At 48.0% G+C, this 16,624-nt stretch overlaps 1 protein-coding gene across 1 annotated transcript in view; it reads right to left on the bottom strand.

The window, feature by feature from the left end:
• Positions 1–11,211, bottom strand: part of KCMF1 (potassium channel modulatory factor 1) — a 112,520-nt gene extending 101,309 nt beyond the window's left edge. Inside the window, exon 1 of the mRNA XM_043984015.1 lies at positions 11,035–11,211. Within this exon, the coding sequence (XP_043839950.1) occupies positions 11,035–11,050 (16 nt within the window). The 5' untranslated portion in view covers positions 11,051–11,211. The remainder of the gene's footprint in view (positions 1–11,034) is intronic.
• Positions 11,212–16,624: the final 5,413 nt, after the last annotated feature.

Below are 16,624 nucleotides of genomic sequence, written 5' to 3' on the forward strand. Positions count from 1 at the left end.
TACTAGCTGTGTGACCCTAGGCAAATCACTTAACCCTCAATTCCCCACAAAAGGAAAAAAAAAAAAAAAAACAAGCATTAAAAAAAAAAAAGAGGGGCAGCTAGGTGGTGCAGTGGATAGAGCACCAGCCCTGGAGTCAGGAGTACCTGAGTTCAAATCCAGCCTCAGACACTTAACACTTACTAGCTGTGTGACCCTGGGCAAGTCACTTAACCCCAATTGCCTCAGTAAAAAATTTTAAAAAAAAGAAAAAAAAAGAAAATTCCTTAGGAAAATGGAAGCACATTTCATTTGTTTCTCTACTTCTGGTTAAATACAAAAATTCTAACATCTGCTTTCATGACACTTTATTTTTTCCTTTTAAAAGGCATACACAGGATTACTGGTTTAGGTGAATAACAAATCAACAAGTTAAGACTAAAATGAAGGCTGGAGCTATGCAAATATGATGAACAGACATCAGAGAAAAACAATGTGACAAATATTCCCACACAAGGATAGAAAGGTTCATAGAGCTAGGAGACTCTTAAGAGATGCGATTCAATTCAATGTTTATGAAACTGAGGAGGTTTTTTATTAAAAGCGCCCACTCACCTTCCAACAGGAGCAGAAACAGAAACCTAGAAAGGCCTGGCAGCTTGAAACAGAGAAACAAAGCCAGTGACTGGAGCCTACACTGACCTCTAATTTAATTTCAGCATACTCCACTAAAAAGTCAGACCAGGAGTTGGGTCTTCACTACCAGTGAAATGGTTCCAATGACCATTTTCTCCCATAAAAAAATGAAAATTATCCCCATCTCTACACATATATAAAATTTATTTCCGATGTCACAAATACCTCAAAATAAAATTAGCTATATCGCTGTTAATAAGACTTAATAAATGTTAAAGTGATGGGGGGGGTATTAAAAATTCACTGCCTTACTAGAATAGCCAATAAAGTTATGAGTTCCTTCTACAGTCATCCTTAGGTTTCCAAGGCTATATCATATCAATCTTCCAGAGAAAGTATGGTTGCAACCATCCAACCTATTTCCGCTGTTTACCTTGCCTCTCTCATTCTCACACCTAGTGTCAAACCAGCAAGAATGAGGGGAGGTGGGGGGCAGCTAGGTGGCACAGTGGATAGAACACCGGCCCTGGATTCAGGAGGACCTGAGTTCAAATCCGGCCTCAGACACTTAACACTTACTAGCTGTGTGACCCTGGGCAAGTCACTTAACCCCAAGTGCCCCCCCCCCCCACGGAAAAAAAAGAATGAGGGGAGGTAAATGAATTTGTATACAAATGCATGCACTACAACAGTGTTAGTGGAACATGGCAGAAGTTTTCTATAAACGTCTCCACATTAACAGTACATATAGCTAGCTAAGCACAGAAGAGGGTCTGAAGTTAAGCAGCCTCCTCTTCCCCAGTTCTCATGCAGCCTCTGACACTTCCTAGCTGTGTGACCCTGGGCAAGTCACTTAATCCTGTTTGTCTCAGTTTCCTCCTCTATAAAACGAGCAGGAGAAGGCAATGGCAAACCCCTCCAATGTCTTTGCCAAGAAAACCGCAAATGAAGTCAAGAAGTGAGACATGACTGAAAAACTGCTCAACAACAACAAAAATCAACACTAAAATGGCTCTTTTTTCTCCCTACACACCAATAAAAAAAAGGCCACATAAATAAGACCAAAGATATTATATTCTGCCAAAGGGAACAGAAAAAGAGTCAATATCTGGCTTCCAGTTTTGCTTTGTTATTAAGTAGGTAGGTGACCTAGGGCAAGTTATTTCTCCTCTCAAGGCCTCAGTTTCCTCTTCTGTAACAATAGATGAGATAGATCATCTCTAAGGTCCAATCCATTTCTAAAAAAATCCCATCATTCTGTAGGCATAAGTACTTTGAGATGTCAGCAGAAACAAGAGTCTAAGATATTAAAGCAAGAATGTGTAATGAAGCAGAATTCTACATAGAATAAATTGGAATCACTGAAGATAATAAGGGCTCTTTGCCATATATGTGTAACTGTTAGGGTAATTGATTAGTTTAAATCTGGGGCTAAAAATCTTGCTTTAAAAAATATACAAATAGATTTCATAAGTATATTTCAATATACTTGGTTTCCTTTACAAGCCTATGTATTTTATGCATTTAAAAACATTTTCAGGAATTCATAGTTTTCACCAAACTGACAAAGGGGTCCATGACCCTCAAAAAACCAGGAAAACCCTTGATTTAACTATTTTCCTATCAAAAATACAAACTTCCTAATTAACTCCTAAATTTAAGGTAAAGGAGCAGCTTAAAAGGTTAAGGAAAAGGTTGCAAACATACTTTTTGAAGCAGCAAATGCATGCGTGTGGTTCCAAAAAGACTATGCGGTATCACAGTCTTAGAGCATGAGATGAAAATGTTTGACAGGTACCAGAAATGATTTTCAGTGACCCTTGAGTATTTGGTGAATGAATGAATGAACTCTAATCCAATTTATCAGGTGAGGGAAGCATGGAACAGTAAACGAACAACAGTTCAAGAGTGAAAGGCCCCGAGTTCAAACCCACTCACTATCTGGCCTGATCTGAATGACTTGGGCCAAGTTATTCCCAGTTTCTTCCTGTCAAACTCGGGGGTTGCAATACATGGTCTCTGAGGCCCTTTCCAGCTCTTTACCTAGGATCTTGGGGTAGCAAAAGAACAGAAGAAAGAAAGGTACATGCTAGCCAATGGGAAAGCAGAGCCCAAAGAGAGAGGCCCCATTCTGTTCAGTTCTCACATAAATGCTCCTCATGAACCGAGTCTTTCTACAAGCTCTCCTCACAGCCCCTCCCTCTCACTTCCTAGACCTGCCAGCCCCCCTGGGTCACAAGAGGCAAGATTTCACCAGTGGCTTTGGCAAACATCAAACAGGAGCATATCTAAACGGCACTTCAACTCACCTGTCTTTCCAGGCAGCCAGATGTGGCATTTCTTAATTCAAAAAGGATTTTTCAAAGATACCACTAGCACACAAAACTTTCAAACAGAGGAGTGAGGCTTTGAACACATCACTTATGAAAGGTTGCTGATCCCTAGCTTAGAATTATAGTAAGATAAAAATAGATCCAAACAAGAAATTTTAGTAGAAAACACCTGTCAAAGACTGCCCTAAGAGCTCTCTCATTAGCTCAGCATTTGCTTGCCTTCTAATTCAAGATCTCTTACTATATCATGTTCTACTATTGTATTCTGAGCAGATGCAAATGGGAAAAAGCTCACAACTCAGGCCACCGGGAATGTGAAAGCCGTGGCCTCCTCTCGCCCTGGAAGCCGGTCAGCAAAGCTCTGCTTAGCACGGCTGGGAGGCTCTCCTGTGCATGCTTTCCCTCTTCTCCATTTTCACTTCCCCCACCGCAGCCCACACCCTTCCTACCTCGGCCTAGGAGGAATCTTCACGTTCCAGCCCCCAGAAACCTCTGAGAGAGTCCCCACTGTCCACAAAAAGCCCGAGCTCTTCCAGCTACCACTCAAGCTTCTCTTGCTCGAGGTCCAATCTACCTTCCCAGCCTTCTCTTCTGGCACTCTCCTCTGCATGTAAACTGCTCTGTTTGCTCTGAAACAGTCTTCAAGATGTTCCTGGAGCCCGGAGGGCCCTATCTCCCCTTCCAGGTTACATCTGTCCCATTGCTGGGCTTCAAGGCCCCAGCAAAGAGCCTTCCATAGACTCTGGCTGAGCCTCTCTTCAGCTCCTTTCTCCCTCCTGCCCCGCCCCCCCCATGCCAACCCTACAAGCCCCCACCCTAAAAGCTTTGACTGTATCCTATACCTACTTGTATTCTTTCTAGCACTAGGTAGATGCTCAACAAATATTTTGTTGAATGACGTCACTTGAGCATCTGTCCTGTCAGAAAATGACACCACTGGCCCAATATCACCAGGAGATGTCACTATTTCCAGTAAAAGTGAAAAATCTGTGCCCGTCCACTGGCATCTTCTCTCCTAATCCCCCTTAAGACAAATGGCAGGCAAGCATTTGACGGGATGGCTGGCTGGGGTAAGGTTTAACTTTGTAGCCATGAAACAGTGAAATCAGCTGATCTCAAATAAAAGACTGTACCCACAACGTTGGCTTGCTTATTACTGCTCGCTGAGACACTACCTAAGGCAAATACCGATGTCCTTATTTTGTCTGCCCGTGGGCCCGGATCCTCCTAACACAATTCCAAGTGCCACAAGGTTGAGACCCAAAGGATCTAAGATCAGAGAGGTCCATAGACTGAAACCTGAAAGGGATTTTAGAGGTCATCTAAGTACAATACAGATGCGGAAACTGAGGCCCACAGAAGGGAAGTGATGGGTATAGTTCTGAACTCAAATTCTGATTCCAAATATGCCACCTCTTTATATTCCCCGAAGATCCTATGGTAGAGTTTTTCAAACTTTATGTGTTTACTTGCTAAAACAAAATCAAAATTGTCAGTAACTGACTACAGCAGACCAGTAAGACAGGGCAGCCCTGAAGTCAGGAAAACCTGGGTTCAAGAACTTTCTTGGACATACACCAGCTCTGGGACAACCTTAAGAACGTCAGTCCCCAAACTACTTAAATCATAGCTCAGGATCACTCCCTCAATGACCCCCCCAAAAACCAAAAAGCCTGAGCACCTCACACATGCAGAATATCAGCAGGCCTTGGGTATTCAAAAACATGTTAAAACACTGAAACATTGTTTCCAACTCGAGGTACTTTAGTGCTAGAAGGGACTTCAGCTATCTCATTCAGCCTCGTTCCAAGAGATGTGGACAATAACCTGCCTATGGCCACGATACAAAAGCCAGACAAGAAAACGGCCTGCAATTGGCCGGTCTCCTCAATGCCAAGCATCCTTTTGGGAATACCCCAACAGCTTCTAAAGTGGGGTTCTTAACTTGGGTTCCCTGAAGGTTTGTTTGCTTCAATATTTTGATAACTGTATTTCAATACAATTGGTTTTCTTTGTAATTCTATGCATTTTTTCTTATGTATTTAAAAGCAAAAGGGATCCCCAAGATTCCCTAGCCTGCCAAAGGGGTCAAGGACACAGAAAACGTCAAGGACCCCTGCCTTGAGGGGTGTTGGAAGTGCTTTATCTCAAATTCCCCCCCAAAAAAACTTGAGCCACATTTTCACTCAAGAACGCTCTAGGAGGGCTGCTCATGAGAAACCCCTCCCCATAACCAACCTATGGACCTATTTTTAATGGCCAGCATCTACAATTAATTCACCTCTCAGGGATCCACCTATCCTCCCTACTTCTCCACTGCCCCCACTTCATCTCTAAGGCCAGAATCTCAACACCTCCTTCGGAATACCTTTAGGCATGTTCACTCCCTGGGAAACTGCTTTTGGTTAATCCCTCATTCTCCGGAAGAATTCCAGGTGATGACCAGCTGCTAAACCGGATAATCACTACATTATCTCTAAGTGTCTCTGAAATTATAAAAACAATTGTGACAACTGTTCATGATCTCGACTCTTCTTAAAGACTACCTCTGCATCTTATAAGTAAAACCAAAGACATATTAGGAAATGAAAATCATGTTCTCTAGCAAAGCACTGAAACACACAATTCACTTCTTCAAGAACAGAGGGATTTTATTTAAGGTCTAACATTCCAAAACCTGACTTAGGTAAACAGTATAAGAACTGGTGTCTAAAAGAGCTGCCTCTTCTGTAACACTGTTATTTCAAGTGTAAACAGGGCATTTATTGCTCCATGAATCAGAATAAATTCAATGTCCAGGTTACTTGAACATCCATTTGAAACATTGGGGGGGGGGGCAGCTAGGTGGTGCAGTGGATAGAGCACTGGCCCTGGAGTTAGGAGGACCTGAGTTCAAATCCGACCTCAGACACTTAACACTTACTAGCTGTGTGACCCTGGGCAAGTCACTTAACCCCCATTGCCCCACAAAACAAAAACAAAAACAAAACCACACCCACACACCCACACACACACCCACCCACACACACACACACAAACCAACCAGTTGTGGGAACTTAGCCCCTCAAATCTGGCTGATGTGTACTACCAATCTAATAAGGCTGTATAGCTGAGAGAGAAAAACTAGGAGATGAAGGACTCATTTGCCTAGCTTCTAAATGGTCCCTCCAAAGCAAAAGCTGCACGACTGAGCGTCTGCATTGTCAGACTGGCAGCTACACCCAAATAAAGTTCTTAGCATGTCTCAACTTTCCCTCCAAAGTCCTAGAACTATTGTTTCCCCCTCAAAGTTGAGCCCTGACTTGTCTGAAAGCCGGAGCTTCCTCTCCTTGAGCTCAGTTGCAAAGTAAGACTAGAGAAGTCAGGAGTCAAAGCTCTGCCAAGCACAGGTATAGGGTGGCATGTATAGGATGGCACACAGAGGGTGGCACACAGAGGGCCATCCCTTCAACAGGAAGGAGCCTTCTATTACTTAGACTAAGCCTGAAACTGAATGAAATCAGGACCTAGGATGTTCCCCCCTGCAATCATATTTAAGAGAATCCAATTGTCAGCTTCAATCTGAGCCATAATTTAATAAACGTCAGCATCCCAAGTACAGATACATTAACCATAACTGAGCTTACATAGATTTTGGTGCCGCTTTTTTTTTTTTAAGTTGGGGACTCACTTGAGGGGGAAACAACACTTGAATACAAAGTTAATATTTTTTTAAATGTTAAGCATACATTAAAAACTTGTGAAGTATATATGGAAAAACTTTTGGGAGTGCCAATTTGCAATGCTAAAAGAAGGTAGGCATCTTCAGAAGAGACTGATTTCTAAGCTTGGTCTTGCAATACCTAAGTTGTCAAAACAAAATTTATTTTAATTAAGTTTAACATATATTTGAGGTAGTGTGACTTAGTGGACAGCCTTGAAGCCAACGAATACTGGGCTCAAGCCCACCTCACCTCATACACACATAGGCTTTGTGACCCTGGGCCAAGCCACTTAAACTCTCTTAAGACCATAGTCCACTTGGTCAATAAGCTTTCTAACCTCAAAGTTCTCATAACAAGGAAACAATAGGTCTAGTCCCCATCCCTAATTTGTGTAACTGTGTGTGGAGGGGTGGGGCATACACATGAGGGAAAGAAAAAAGGAGATGGAGGGAGGGGGGAGCATATATTGTCTCCCCCACAGAAGGGGGAGGGAAGATATGGCATTGGGTTTGGAATCAATTAGGGCTGAGTTCAAATCCTACCCCACACACTTAAAGGCTGTGTGACTCTGGGCAAGTCATTTAACCTCTCTATGCCTAATGAGTGGAAGGCCTCAGAGTTCCTTACCAGCTCTAATCTATGAAATAAAACCAGTAACCACAGAGAGCATCACAATTTCAAAAACACTGGGAGTCCATGGGATAATGGCCTGTTTATTTTTTTTATCCTAAAAGTGCTTCATACCAGATACTTCTGAATGGTCCATTACCACTAAGTGTCCAGTTAGGATACAATCGAGATAGATAAATATAGTCTTCACTCCAGATGATGCTGGCTAATGTAAGTAGGATACAAGATCATTTCATTTTGCCTAGTAAAAAATATTATATATATAGTTTAAAAAATTCTTTCATTTACCAAACTACAGTGAAATGAGATTCATGTGAAATGTGAAAAATGTCCTTCCTTTCATCTATTTCAGATGTATTCAACAGAAGGTTTAATAGTGACAAATACAAAAAGAATAGAGAAAGTGACTTGCTGGAGAGGCAGGGGACCTGGGTGAGAATCCTGACTTCCTAATACTTGGGACCTCGGCAACTCTACAAGTTGCTTCACCTTCCTGGGCCTACTCCTCATCAGGGAGCCCCACTTCCAACTCCAGATCAATAGTGTTAGGATCAATGGTAGTAAGTATACAAATCACAGGGAAAGTCTCAGGTCAGTGTCAAAGAAAGTGTTTTCTGCCATTGTTGGGGCCTAAATTGTGAAAAGGGACAACAGCATCACTAGAAAACGGTCTCTTCACCCTTCTCTCAAGCTCTGCATGGCTTGGGAGTCACATGTCTCTGTAATGACAACTCTGCTCAGGTAGGGGCCTTCACAAGATCACAGATTCAGATTTGGAAGGGACTCCAGAGGTCATCCAGTTCAACCATCTCATTTTACAGACCAGGAGAATGAAGATGAACCCTCCATGAAGGAAAAGGAAGGGGCTGGGAAATACTGGGGACAGAGCTGCCTATCTGCCTCCTGTCCCACTGGCACATAGCATCGGTACCCCAGAGAATCAGAGGAAATGGTTCACCCTGCAGCAGCCTCTCACTGTGCTGGGACAGAAGAGCTTCCACTTTCTGTGCTCCCTGGCCAATGACACACAGCAGGGCACTAGGCTCCACCAAGCTCACCTTCACATTCCCATGGACTTCTATTCTCCTAAGCTGTTCAAAGGTCATTTCTGTTACAGTCAACGCTCTCTCCTCCTCTGTTGTTTTGCCCAAGAGAACAGACTACTTGAAGAGGGGTGGGTAGTATGCAGGCGGACTAGACAGGTGGAGGTCTGTCTTACTACTCCAAACTTCCTTGTTTGCCAAAGTAAATGGTTTCACTGTAAGGTCTCACATTCAGCAAAATGGTTATAAAATGGGCTTTAAGACAAACGGTCAATATGATGTCAGTAAATGTATACAGTCACAAGAGCCAAAGAGGAAGCAGATAGTCCTAAATGGAAATGAAGCTTAACAAACTCATTACAATCAACAACTTTTCAGATCTTTATGTCCAGTTCTGGGCCTCACAACTTTACAGGAACAGGAGAGCCAGAAAGGACTCAGATACCAACAATAGAGATGATTAATAGGCTGAAAAATCACAGCAGTGAGCAACACTGAAAGAAAATGGATTTGGTCTAAAGAAGTGTGAGAGGAGGCAACTTTAAGCATCTCTGCATTAGAGAGAAAACATCACACTCAAATTTATTAATGGACTAAAATGCTTAGGAGAATACCAGCACAGGCTGAACATTTCTCAAAACAAATCCATAAACTGAAAGATGATTTGTAATGAGTGTCATGTTTAAAACTGTTTTGTAGCTATATGCTTAACACTCGCACATGAATAGGGTCCCAAGAAGCAGGAAGTTACTTTTTTCTATTATAATGTACGAATGGTCAAATAATTAATAGGGATATTATCTTTCTAAGGAGTATATGATATTAACTAATTTTGAAACATAAGCTTACCGAATAATCAGTTTCAGTCTTTTAAGGTGCCAGGTTATTAAGGTAAATCTAAAGTTACTACAGACTTTCATAACTAGTTCTTCAGGAAAGACCAAAATTTGGAAAATGAATTAAGTTGTAGATCCAAAGTATTTAGTTTAGACGTAAGGAAAAATGACTCTAGCACAAAGAAAAGGTTGCTGGGAGATCTGAAATCAATCTTCTCTTCAAATATCTTTAAAATAGTCAGCAGGAAACAAGGGGAATGGACTATTTGACCTCTCAAGGTCCATTCCAAGGCTATCATGACGTGATTTTAACTTACAAGGCTGCCGTGTGAGAAGGACGTCATCATACTGTCCCCATCTCTTTGACAAAGCTAAGATACACCTAAAACTTGCAGTCCGAAACGACACTTAACGTGACCACTAAAATGTGATTACAAATCCCATGCCTTATTATAACCCATCTTTAAATGACTAAAACCAGGGAGGCAAAATTTCATGAAGTTGATGAAATAAGTGTAACTTCTAAATGTTACTATGTTGCAATGGCACTAGCCTCCTAAATATTTCAGTGATATTACTATTGTTACCAGCCCCTTGAGAGACAGTGTTGGTGCAGTGGACAGAGTGCCGGCCTCCAAACCAGCATGACACGGACTGGAGTTCTGCCTCTGACTGTGCCCTGGGTCGCGGACCTACTGGCTGGGTGACTCTGGACAAATCCCTTTACCTCTCTAGACACCCTCTAAAACAAGTTGTAGAGAAGGTGCCAACCTGCTTAAGTCGAGGGAGTTCCCTCCACCAGTGAAATCACAACCTGGGCCCAGGCCCTCTCTCTCCCTCTCCTCCCTAGCACAATGCATGGCAGGTACTTAATAAGTATTTGCTCAAAGTATAAAAAAGGAGGGTGTTCGTCCTCATCCTTCCTGCCTTTTTTCAATGTAAACTTTCAGAGACCATGACCCCCGGGTCCAAAGTGCTGCCTGGCCCACCCAACAACTGGCACGCAGCCCTTGTTATTTTTTGAACTTACTAGGAATAAAATTCAAAACTGACCCAGCAATAATCGGACTGAGTTGAAAAGAGACAGAAACCCCCACTCGGTGCGACCCTCCAGTCCGCTCTCTCCTATTCCGGGGAGCCCCCGGCGGGCCGAGGCACCGGCTCCCCCGCCTGCCGGCCTCGCACCGGGGTTCAAGGCGGGGGCAGAGCCGAGCGCGGGCCCCCCCCCCTTCCCCGGACGCCGGGGCCCAGGTCGCTGGGGCTGCAAGGACTACAAAGTGGCCGAACAAAGGCAGCCCGGCGGCCCCCGCTCACTCGTCCCGACCATATGGCCCCGAATTCGGGTAGGCTGTGCCTGGGGGCCGACCGGCTTCACCCCGGCAGCTCGAGCGGCCCGGGGCCGGGCCGGGTCCCGAGTCCCCCGGGGGAGCTAGTTACCCGAGCCCCGGGACGCGACGCGGCCTAAGCCAGGCGGGCCGCACTGGGGTTTCCCGGGCCCTCCCGGAGCCGAGCCGAGCCCAGCGGCGTCTCCCCAGCGACCAGCGCGGAACCGGGGCCTGCCCCCCGGAGGCGGAGGCGGCCGCGGAGGCGGCGGCGGCCCGGCTTCCCGGTCCGTCCGGTCCGGTCCCTTCCCGCCGTGTCCCGCGGGCCCCGCACAGCGCTAGGCCGCGCCCGCCAGGCCCAGGCCGCCGCGTCTGTCCGGTATTGGCCGCCGGGCCCGGGCCCCGCCGCTAACGGGCCCCGCCGCGGCCTCCCCCCGCCACCCCATGACAGTGCAAAGCCTCGGGCCGGGCCCGGCCCGCCCGGCCTCCCCCCTGCTCTGCGCCGGCGGGCGGCCGGCGGGCGGCGGGCAGGCGCGGGCCTGGCCTCTCACCTTCATGTCGGGACATCCTAGTTCAGACTGTGGCGGCGCGGCCCCTCCCGGGCTCCGGCTGCACGCAGAGTCCCCGCGGGGCCCCCGGCCGCTGCCCGCACCGACCGAGCGGCCCCGGCCACAGAGCGGCCGGCGGCGGCGGCGGCGGCGGGCAGGCGGGCGCCCTGCCTCCGGCGGCTCGGGCGGCTCCGGCTCCGGCGGCTCCGGGCTCCGGGCTCCGGGCCGGCCGCGGGGGCGGGGTGGGCTCGGCGGCGGCGGCGGCGGCAGGGGCAGTGCTGGCTCCGCCGCGGCGGCGAGGAGGAGGAGGAGGAAGAGGAGGAGGAGGAGGAGGAGGAGGAGGAAGGAGAGAGGGAGGAGGAGGAGGAGAGGAGGAGGAGGAGGAGGAGGAGGAGGGATCGGGGCCGGGCCGGGCCGGGCCGCGCTCGGCTGCGCGGCTCCTCCAGGAGGCGGGGCCGACGCCGCAGCTCCGCGCCGCTCGCTCGCTCAGCCGGCGCCCGTCACCGTGACACGGTCCCTGTGCGCTGGGCGGCGGGCCCGGCGGCGCTCGCGGCAGTGGCGGCTCCGGCTCCGGCTCGGCTCCCGCTCCTCCCCCTCCCTCCTCCCCCCTCCCTTCCCCTCCCCCTCCCCCTTCCGCCGCCGCCGCCCGCCCCGCTCCCGCTCCCGCCTCGGGCCCCGCAGCTGCTGCCGGAGGAGGAGGAGGCGGCGGCGGCGGCGACGACGACAGCGCCGACGACGGCGGCCGACGAGGAGGCGGCGGCGGCGGCTGCGGCTCCGGGCGCCTGGCTCTGGGGCCCGCGCTCGCCCGCACGGCCGGAGGCGGGGCGCTGTGTCCTCCGCCTGGGCCGGCCGCCCGCCGCCGCCCCGGCGCGCCGGGGAGGAAGAGGAAATGCCCGGGTTCTGCGGAGCACCCTCGGACGGACCCCTCCGAGCCGCCGTCGCCGCCGCCAGAGCGAGGGCTGCGGCGGGGCCGAGACCGAGGCCGGGGGCCGGGGTGGAGAGCGGGGCGAGGGTGAAACCGAGGCCGGGGGTGAGACCGAGGACCCGGGCCGGGGCCGGGGCCGAGGGTTGGAGACCGGGGGTAAGGGCCGGGGCGTGGGGCCGGAGGGACGCTGGGCAGGAAGAACATCCTGGCCCGGCCCGGGAAGCTGGGAGGCCGAGAGGGAGACTCCGGAGCGGGGAGCTGGGCCCCGGCCGGTGTGGCCCTCCGGCCCCGCTTGGCCTCCGTGCTGACCCGCCCGGAAAGGGAACCTTGGCCCGAGAAGCTCCGGGCACTGGCCGCTTCCCGAAGGACCTCGACCCCCGCTGGGTCCCGGCTCCCGGAGCTCAGCTCCCGCCGCGGGGCGGGCGGAGGGCGGCCCTCCTCACCCCCACCCCCACCCCTTACTGGCATGTGCGCGGCCTGGCCTGCTGGCGGGAGTGGGGCCCGAACCCGGGCCCGGCCTGCGCTCTCCGGCCCGGGAGGGGCCTTCCCTGGCCGGCCGTGCTCGGCCATGGGGCCTCATTTGCACCCCCGAGGGGGTCGGACCAGGTAGGCTCCGAGGTCCTTGCAGCTCCCCGGGAACCATCCCATGGAGCAGGGTAGGGCGTGGGGGTTGGCCTGTGCTCTCATTGGTGTGAAGCAGCAATTCCCAAACTTCAGATCTAGGGGACCCCTTTACATCTTAAAAATTATTGCGAATTCAAAGATCTTTTGTTTATGGGAGCTATACATCGGTATTTACGGTATTAGAAATTCAGACTGATCTATTGAAAAAACATTAATTCATTTAAAAATAACATTAAGAAATCCATTCCAGGTTAACATAAATAGTATATTTTTATACAAATGACTGCATTTGCTAAACAAAAAAATTAGTAAAAACGGTCATTGTTTTTACATATTTCTAGAAATCTCTAACATCTGGCTTAATAGGAGAATAAGCTTAAGTCTCATGTCTGCTTCGGCATTCAGTCTGTTTCTGTAAATATTTTGGTTTGAAAGCTCACACAGGATACACACCTTTATGCAACTTATAACCTTAGAGAATTGCTTAGAGCACTCGAGAGACGTTTAAGTAATAGGTAGAGGCTCACATAGGTGTTATGTCAGAGGCAGGCCTTTGACCCATGTTCTTCCTGATAGGGAGTCCTAGCTTTCTGTCAGGTACTCCACGGCGGGCACTAGGTGGTCACACCTCCCAAGTTATTCTCTTCACACATCTTTCTCCCATAGGCAATTGGAGCAGCTCTCCCTAATGTTGTTTTCATTTGATCTTCACATGACCCTAGGAGGAGGTAAGGGCATTTTACCCTGAATTAACAGATAAAGAAACATGAGAGAGATCAGGTGACCTTCTTGGTAGGATTGGGCACACAGTTGAGGCGGGATTCAAGCCCAAGTCTTTTTATTCAAACTAGAGCCCTGTCCTAAAACTACTTCTCAGAACCAGCTGAGATAACTACAGCAGAAAGCACAATAAATAAGGCATGGAAACTAGGATTCAGGGGAGGAGTACAGGACTACCAGGATAAATGGCATGGGAGAAAAGAGGGTCGATTATTATTTTTTTTTTTTTTTAGTGAGGCAATCGGGGTTAAGTGACTTGCACAGGGTCACACACGCTAGTAAGTGTTAAGTGTCTGAGGCCGGATTTGAACTCAGGTACTCCTGACTCCAGCACCGGCTGCCTCTACTCCACTGCGCCATATAGCTGCCCCTGTGATTATTTTTCAATGGTTGGTTTTGCCTCTTTTCAGCATCGTTCAATCAACAATGATTCAATACAACGTACTGCTTTTCTCACTGGTATTGTAAAGGAATCGTTTTTGCATTCAGATAGTTTAGGTAAATCAGACCATATGGTAGAACTACCAGAGTAACCACCTCCCCTTCCTGGATTACTCCATGGGCCCTCAGATGGGTTATCTCCATTCAGAGCCTGTATTTGCCAGTAAAGGTAGCAGCAGGAGCACTTTGGAGACAAGGTACGTTTCTGCTCCAGCTTCAGACCACTTGAGTCCAGGCCCACCCTCACTTCTGCCTGGGCCATCTCCTCTTCACTTTTACCCTCTCTCCCACAAAACAATAAGTATTCCTGTCTCTTGAGTTGAAATTGGCATGCATTTGAAGTAATGCTTAGAAAAAGTATGAAAGATATTTATACTAAGCTTGAAGTAGATATGGGTGAAATAAGTTTTATGGGCTGGCCTACAAAAGAATAACAGGGTTTGGTTTTTTTTTTTCCCCTGGGGGAATGGGGTGGGGGTTAAAGTGACTTGCCCAGGGTCACACAGCTAGTGTCAAGTGTCTGGGTCGAATTCGAAACTTCAGGTCCTTCTGAATCCAGTACCTTATCCACAGCGTCCACCTAGCTGCCCCAAAAAGGTTTTAAAAAAAAAGAATAGGAAAATGCGTTGAAGCTCCAGACAACTGAATTTCAAATGACTTTTCAAACATAACCTATGAATTGGGACTTCTATACATGTGGAAAAGTGATGCACTGACTTAAATCTCACACCAAGGACCAGGAGGGTCCAGAAGAGAGAGATGAACAAAGCAAATTGAAGATCAGCTGGGTGCATTTAAGCTCCTGTTGCAGTGAAGTTAAAGGCAGTCATACATTGAGAATAAACAACTAGGAAGTCCCTTAGTAATGGTGTGACTTTCAGGGCCCTCCCCCTTATCCCTTCCACTCAGCTGATCTACTGATAAAATCGCTATTAGGGACATCCTTTCTTTCCCAGCTCCCTTTCACCTTGTCTAGGACTTAGCCTTCCTTCAGGGTTCAGATCAAGCTCTTCTTTCATGAAACTTTCACTGACCCAACCTCAACTCCATAGCTCTAAACATTTAGGCCTTTTTTGGAATTAGTACCATCTACTCCAATTAAATTGTGCTTTGTACTGGCTACCCAGCATACTTCAATGCTGTCTCCCACCCATCCCCTTGCCTTCAAGACTCAGTTCAGGGGCAGCTAGGTGGTGCAGTGGAAGAGCACTGGCTCTGGATTCAGGAGGACCTGAGTTCAAATCCTGCCTCAAACCCTTGACACTAGCTGTGTGACCCTGGGCAAGTCACTTAACCCCCATTGTCTCAACAAAAAAAAATTAAAAACCAGTTCAAAGGCCCTTATGCAAAAGTCTTCCCATTCCTCCAGCCACTAGGCCCTTTCCCTTTGAGGTATATTTCCTTTTATTCTCTAGATATCTCATATGTCCCTATTTATATTTTATCTCCCATTAGTATGTGAGTTCTTTGAGGTCATAGGCTGTTCTTGTGTTTTTATCTTTGTATCCCTGGTACTTAATAAATGCTTGACGATAACTTTGTCTGTTTTTCATGCCCTGTTAAGGATATTTCTGGGTAGAAAGGTGGCACAGTGTATAGAGTGCCAGGCCTAGAGCCAGGAAGACTGGTCACCCCAAGTTCAAATCTGTCCTCAGACACTTGCTAGCTGTGTGACCCTGGGCAAGTCGCTTCACCCTGTTTGCTTCAGTTCCTCATCTGTCAAATGATCTGGAGGAGAAAATAGTGAACTATACCAGTATCTCTGCCAAGAAAACCCTAGATGGGGTTACAGAGTTGGATATGACTGAAAAATGATTCACTATCAAGAGCTAAGGATGCTGCCTTTCACACAGTTTGCACCTAAGAAATCTGTCTGTATGGAGAATGAAGCAGAAGGTTCAATAAAAACACCTGATAGCCTGGGGAGAGGGTGCCCTTGAGGGAGGATATTGGTGTGGCTGTCTGAGGGAGCTGGGCTTCCCAATCCCTTAGCCCAAGGCCAAGGCATCCTAATTATATCTTCAGGTGCTCAAGTCCTAGATTGCATTTATAGCAGCTGAGCTGCCACACCCTGGCTCACTGCTCATCAAACAAAACACAGCACATGGAGTGATGTGCTACCTGCTGGGCAAGAGTGAGGCCGACTTAGAATGGGACTCTTGAGACTTGGCATTTCAGGAGGCAGCTTTGGCTGGCACTACGGAAAGAGCAGTGGCCGTGGAGTCAGAGGACCTGGAAACAAATTCTCCTTCTGATACTACCTGAGCGACCTGGGCCTCATCTGTAAAACAAGGGTGTTGACGCAGATGGCATCTTTGGTTCCTACCAGCCTGGATCTCTGATTCTGTAATCCAAAGTGACTCTAATCCAGCCATTTCCTTTGGACTTGGCAGAGGAGAAATCTAATTGTCTAGAAAGACGGGATTGAGCTGCTCATAGCTCAACATTGTTTGTCCCCTCCTTGTTCCCTCTGTAGCCAAACGTATATAAGAAAGACCATCAGTAGGAGTATAACAGCCCCTTGTTGTTTGTCCTTTGTCCTTGAAGAAGACCATGACATCAGGGTGATGTCATGACTTGCAGTAACTCTACAGAGCCATCTGGGTCCAGTGGCAAGATGTATATCAGGACGACTAGAGATGGCCTTGGATGTACAAGGCAATTGGGGTTAAGTGATTTGCCCGGGGTCACACAGCTAGTAAGTGTCTGAGGTGAGATTTGAACTCAGGTCCTCCCGATTTCAGGGCCAGTGCTGTATCCACTGTACCCACCTAACTGCCCCAATATCAGCCCCACCTAAAACCACAGAAGCTGACCTTGATG

The sequence above is a fragment of the Dromiciops gliroides genome, chromosome 2, assembly GCF_019393635.1.
Source record: "Dromiciops gliroides isolate mDroGli1 chromosome 2, mDroGli1.pri, whole genome shotgun sequence".
NCBI classification, from domain to species: Eukaryota; Metazoa; Chordata; class Mammalia; order Microbiotheria; family Microbiotheriidae; genus Dromiciops; species Dromiciops gliroides.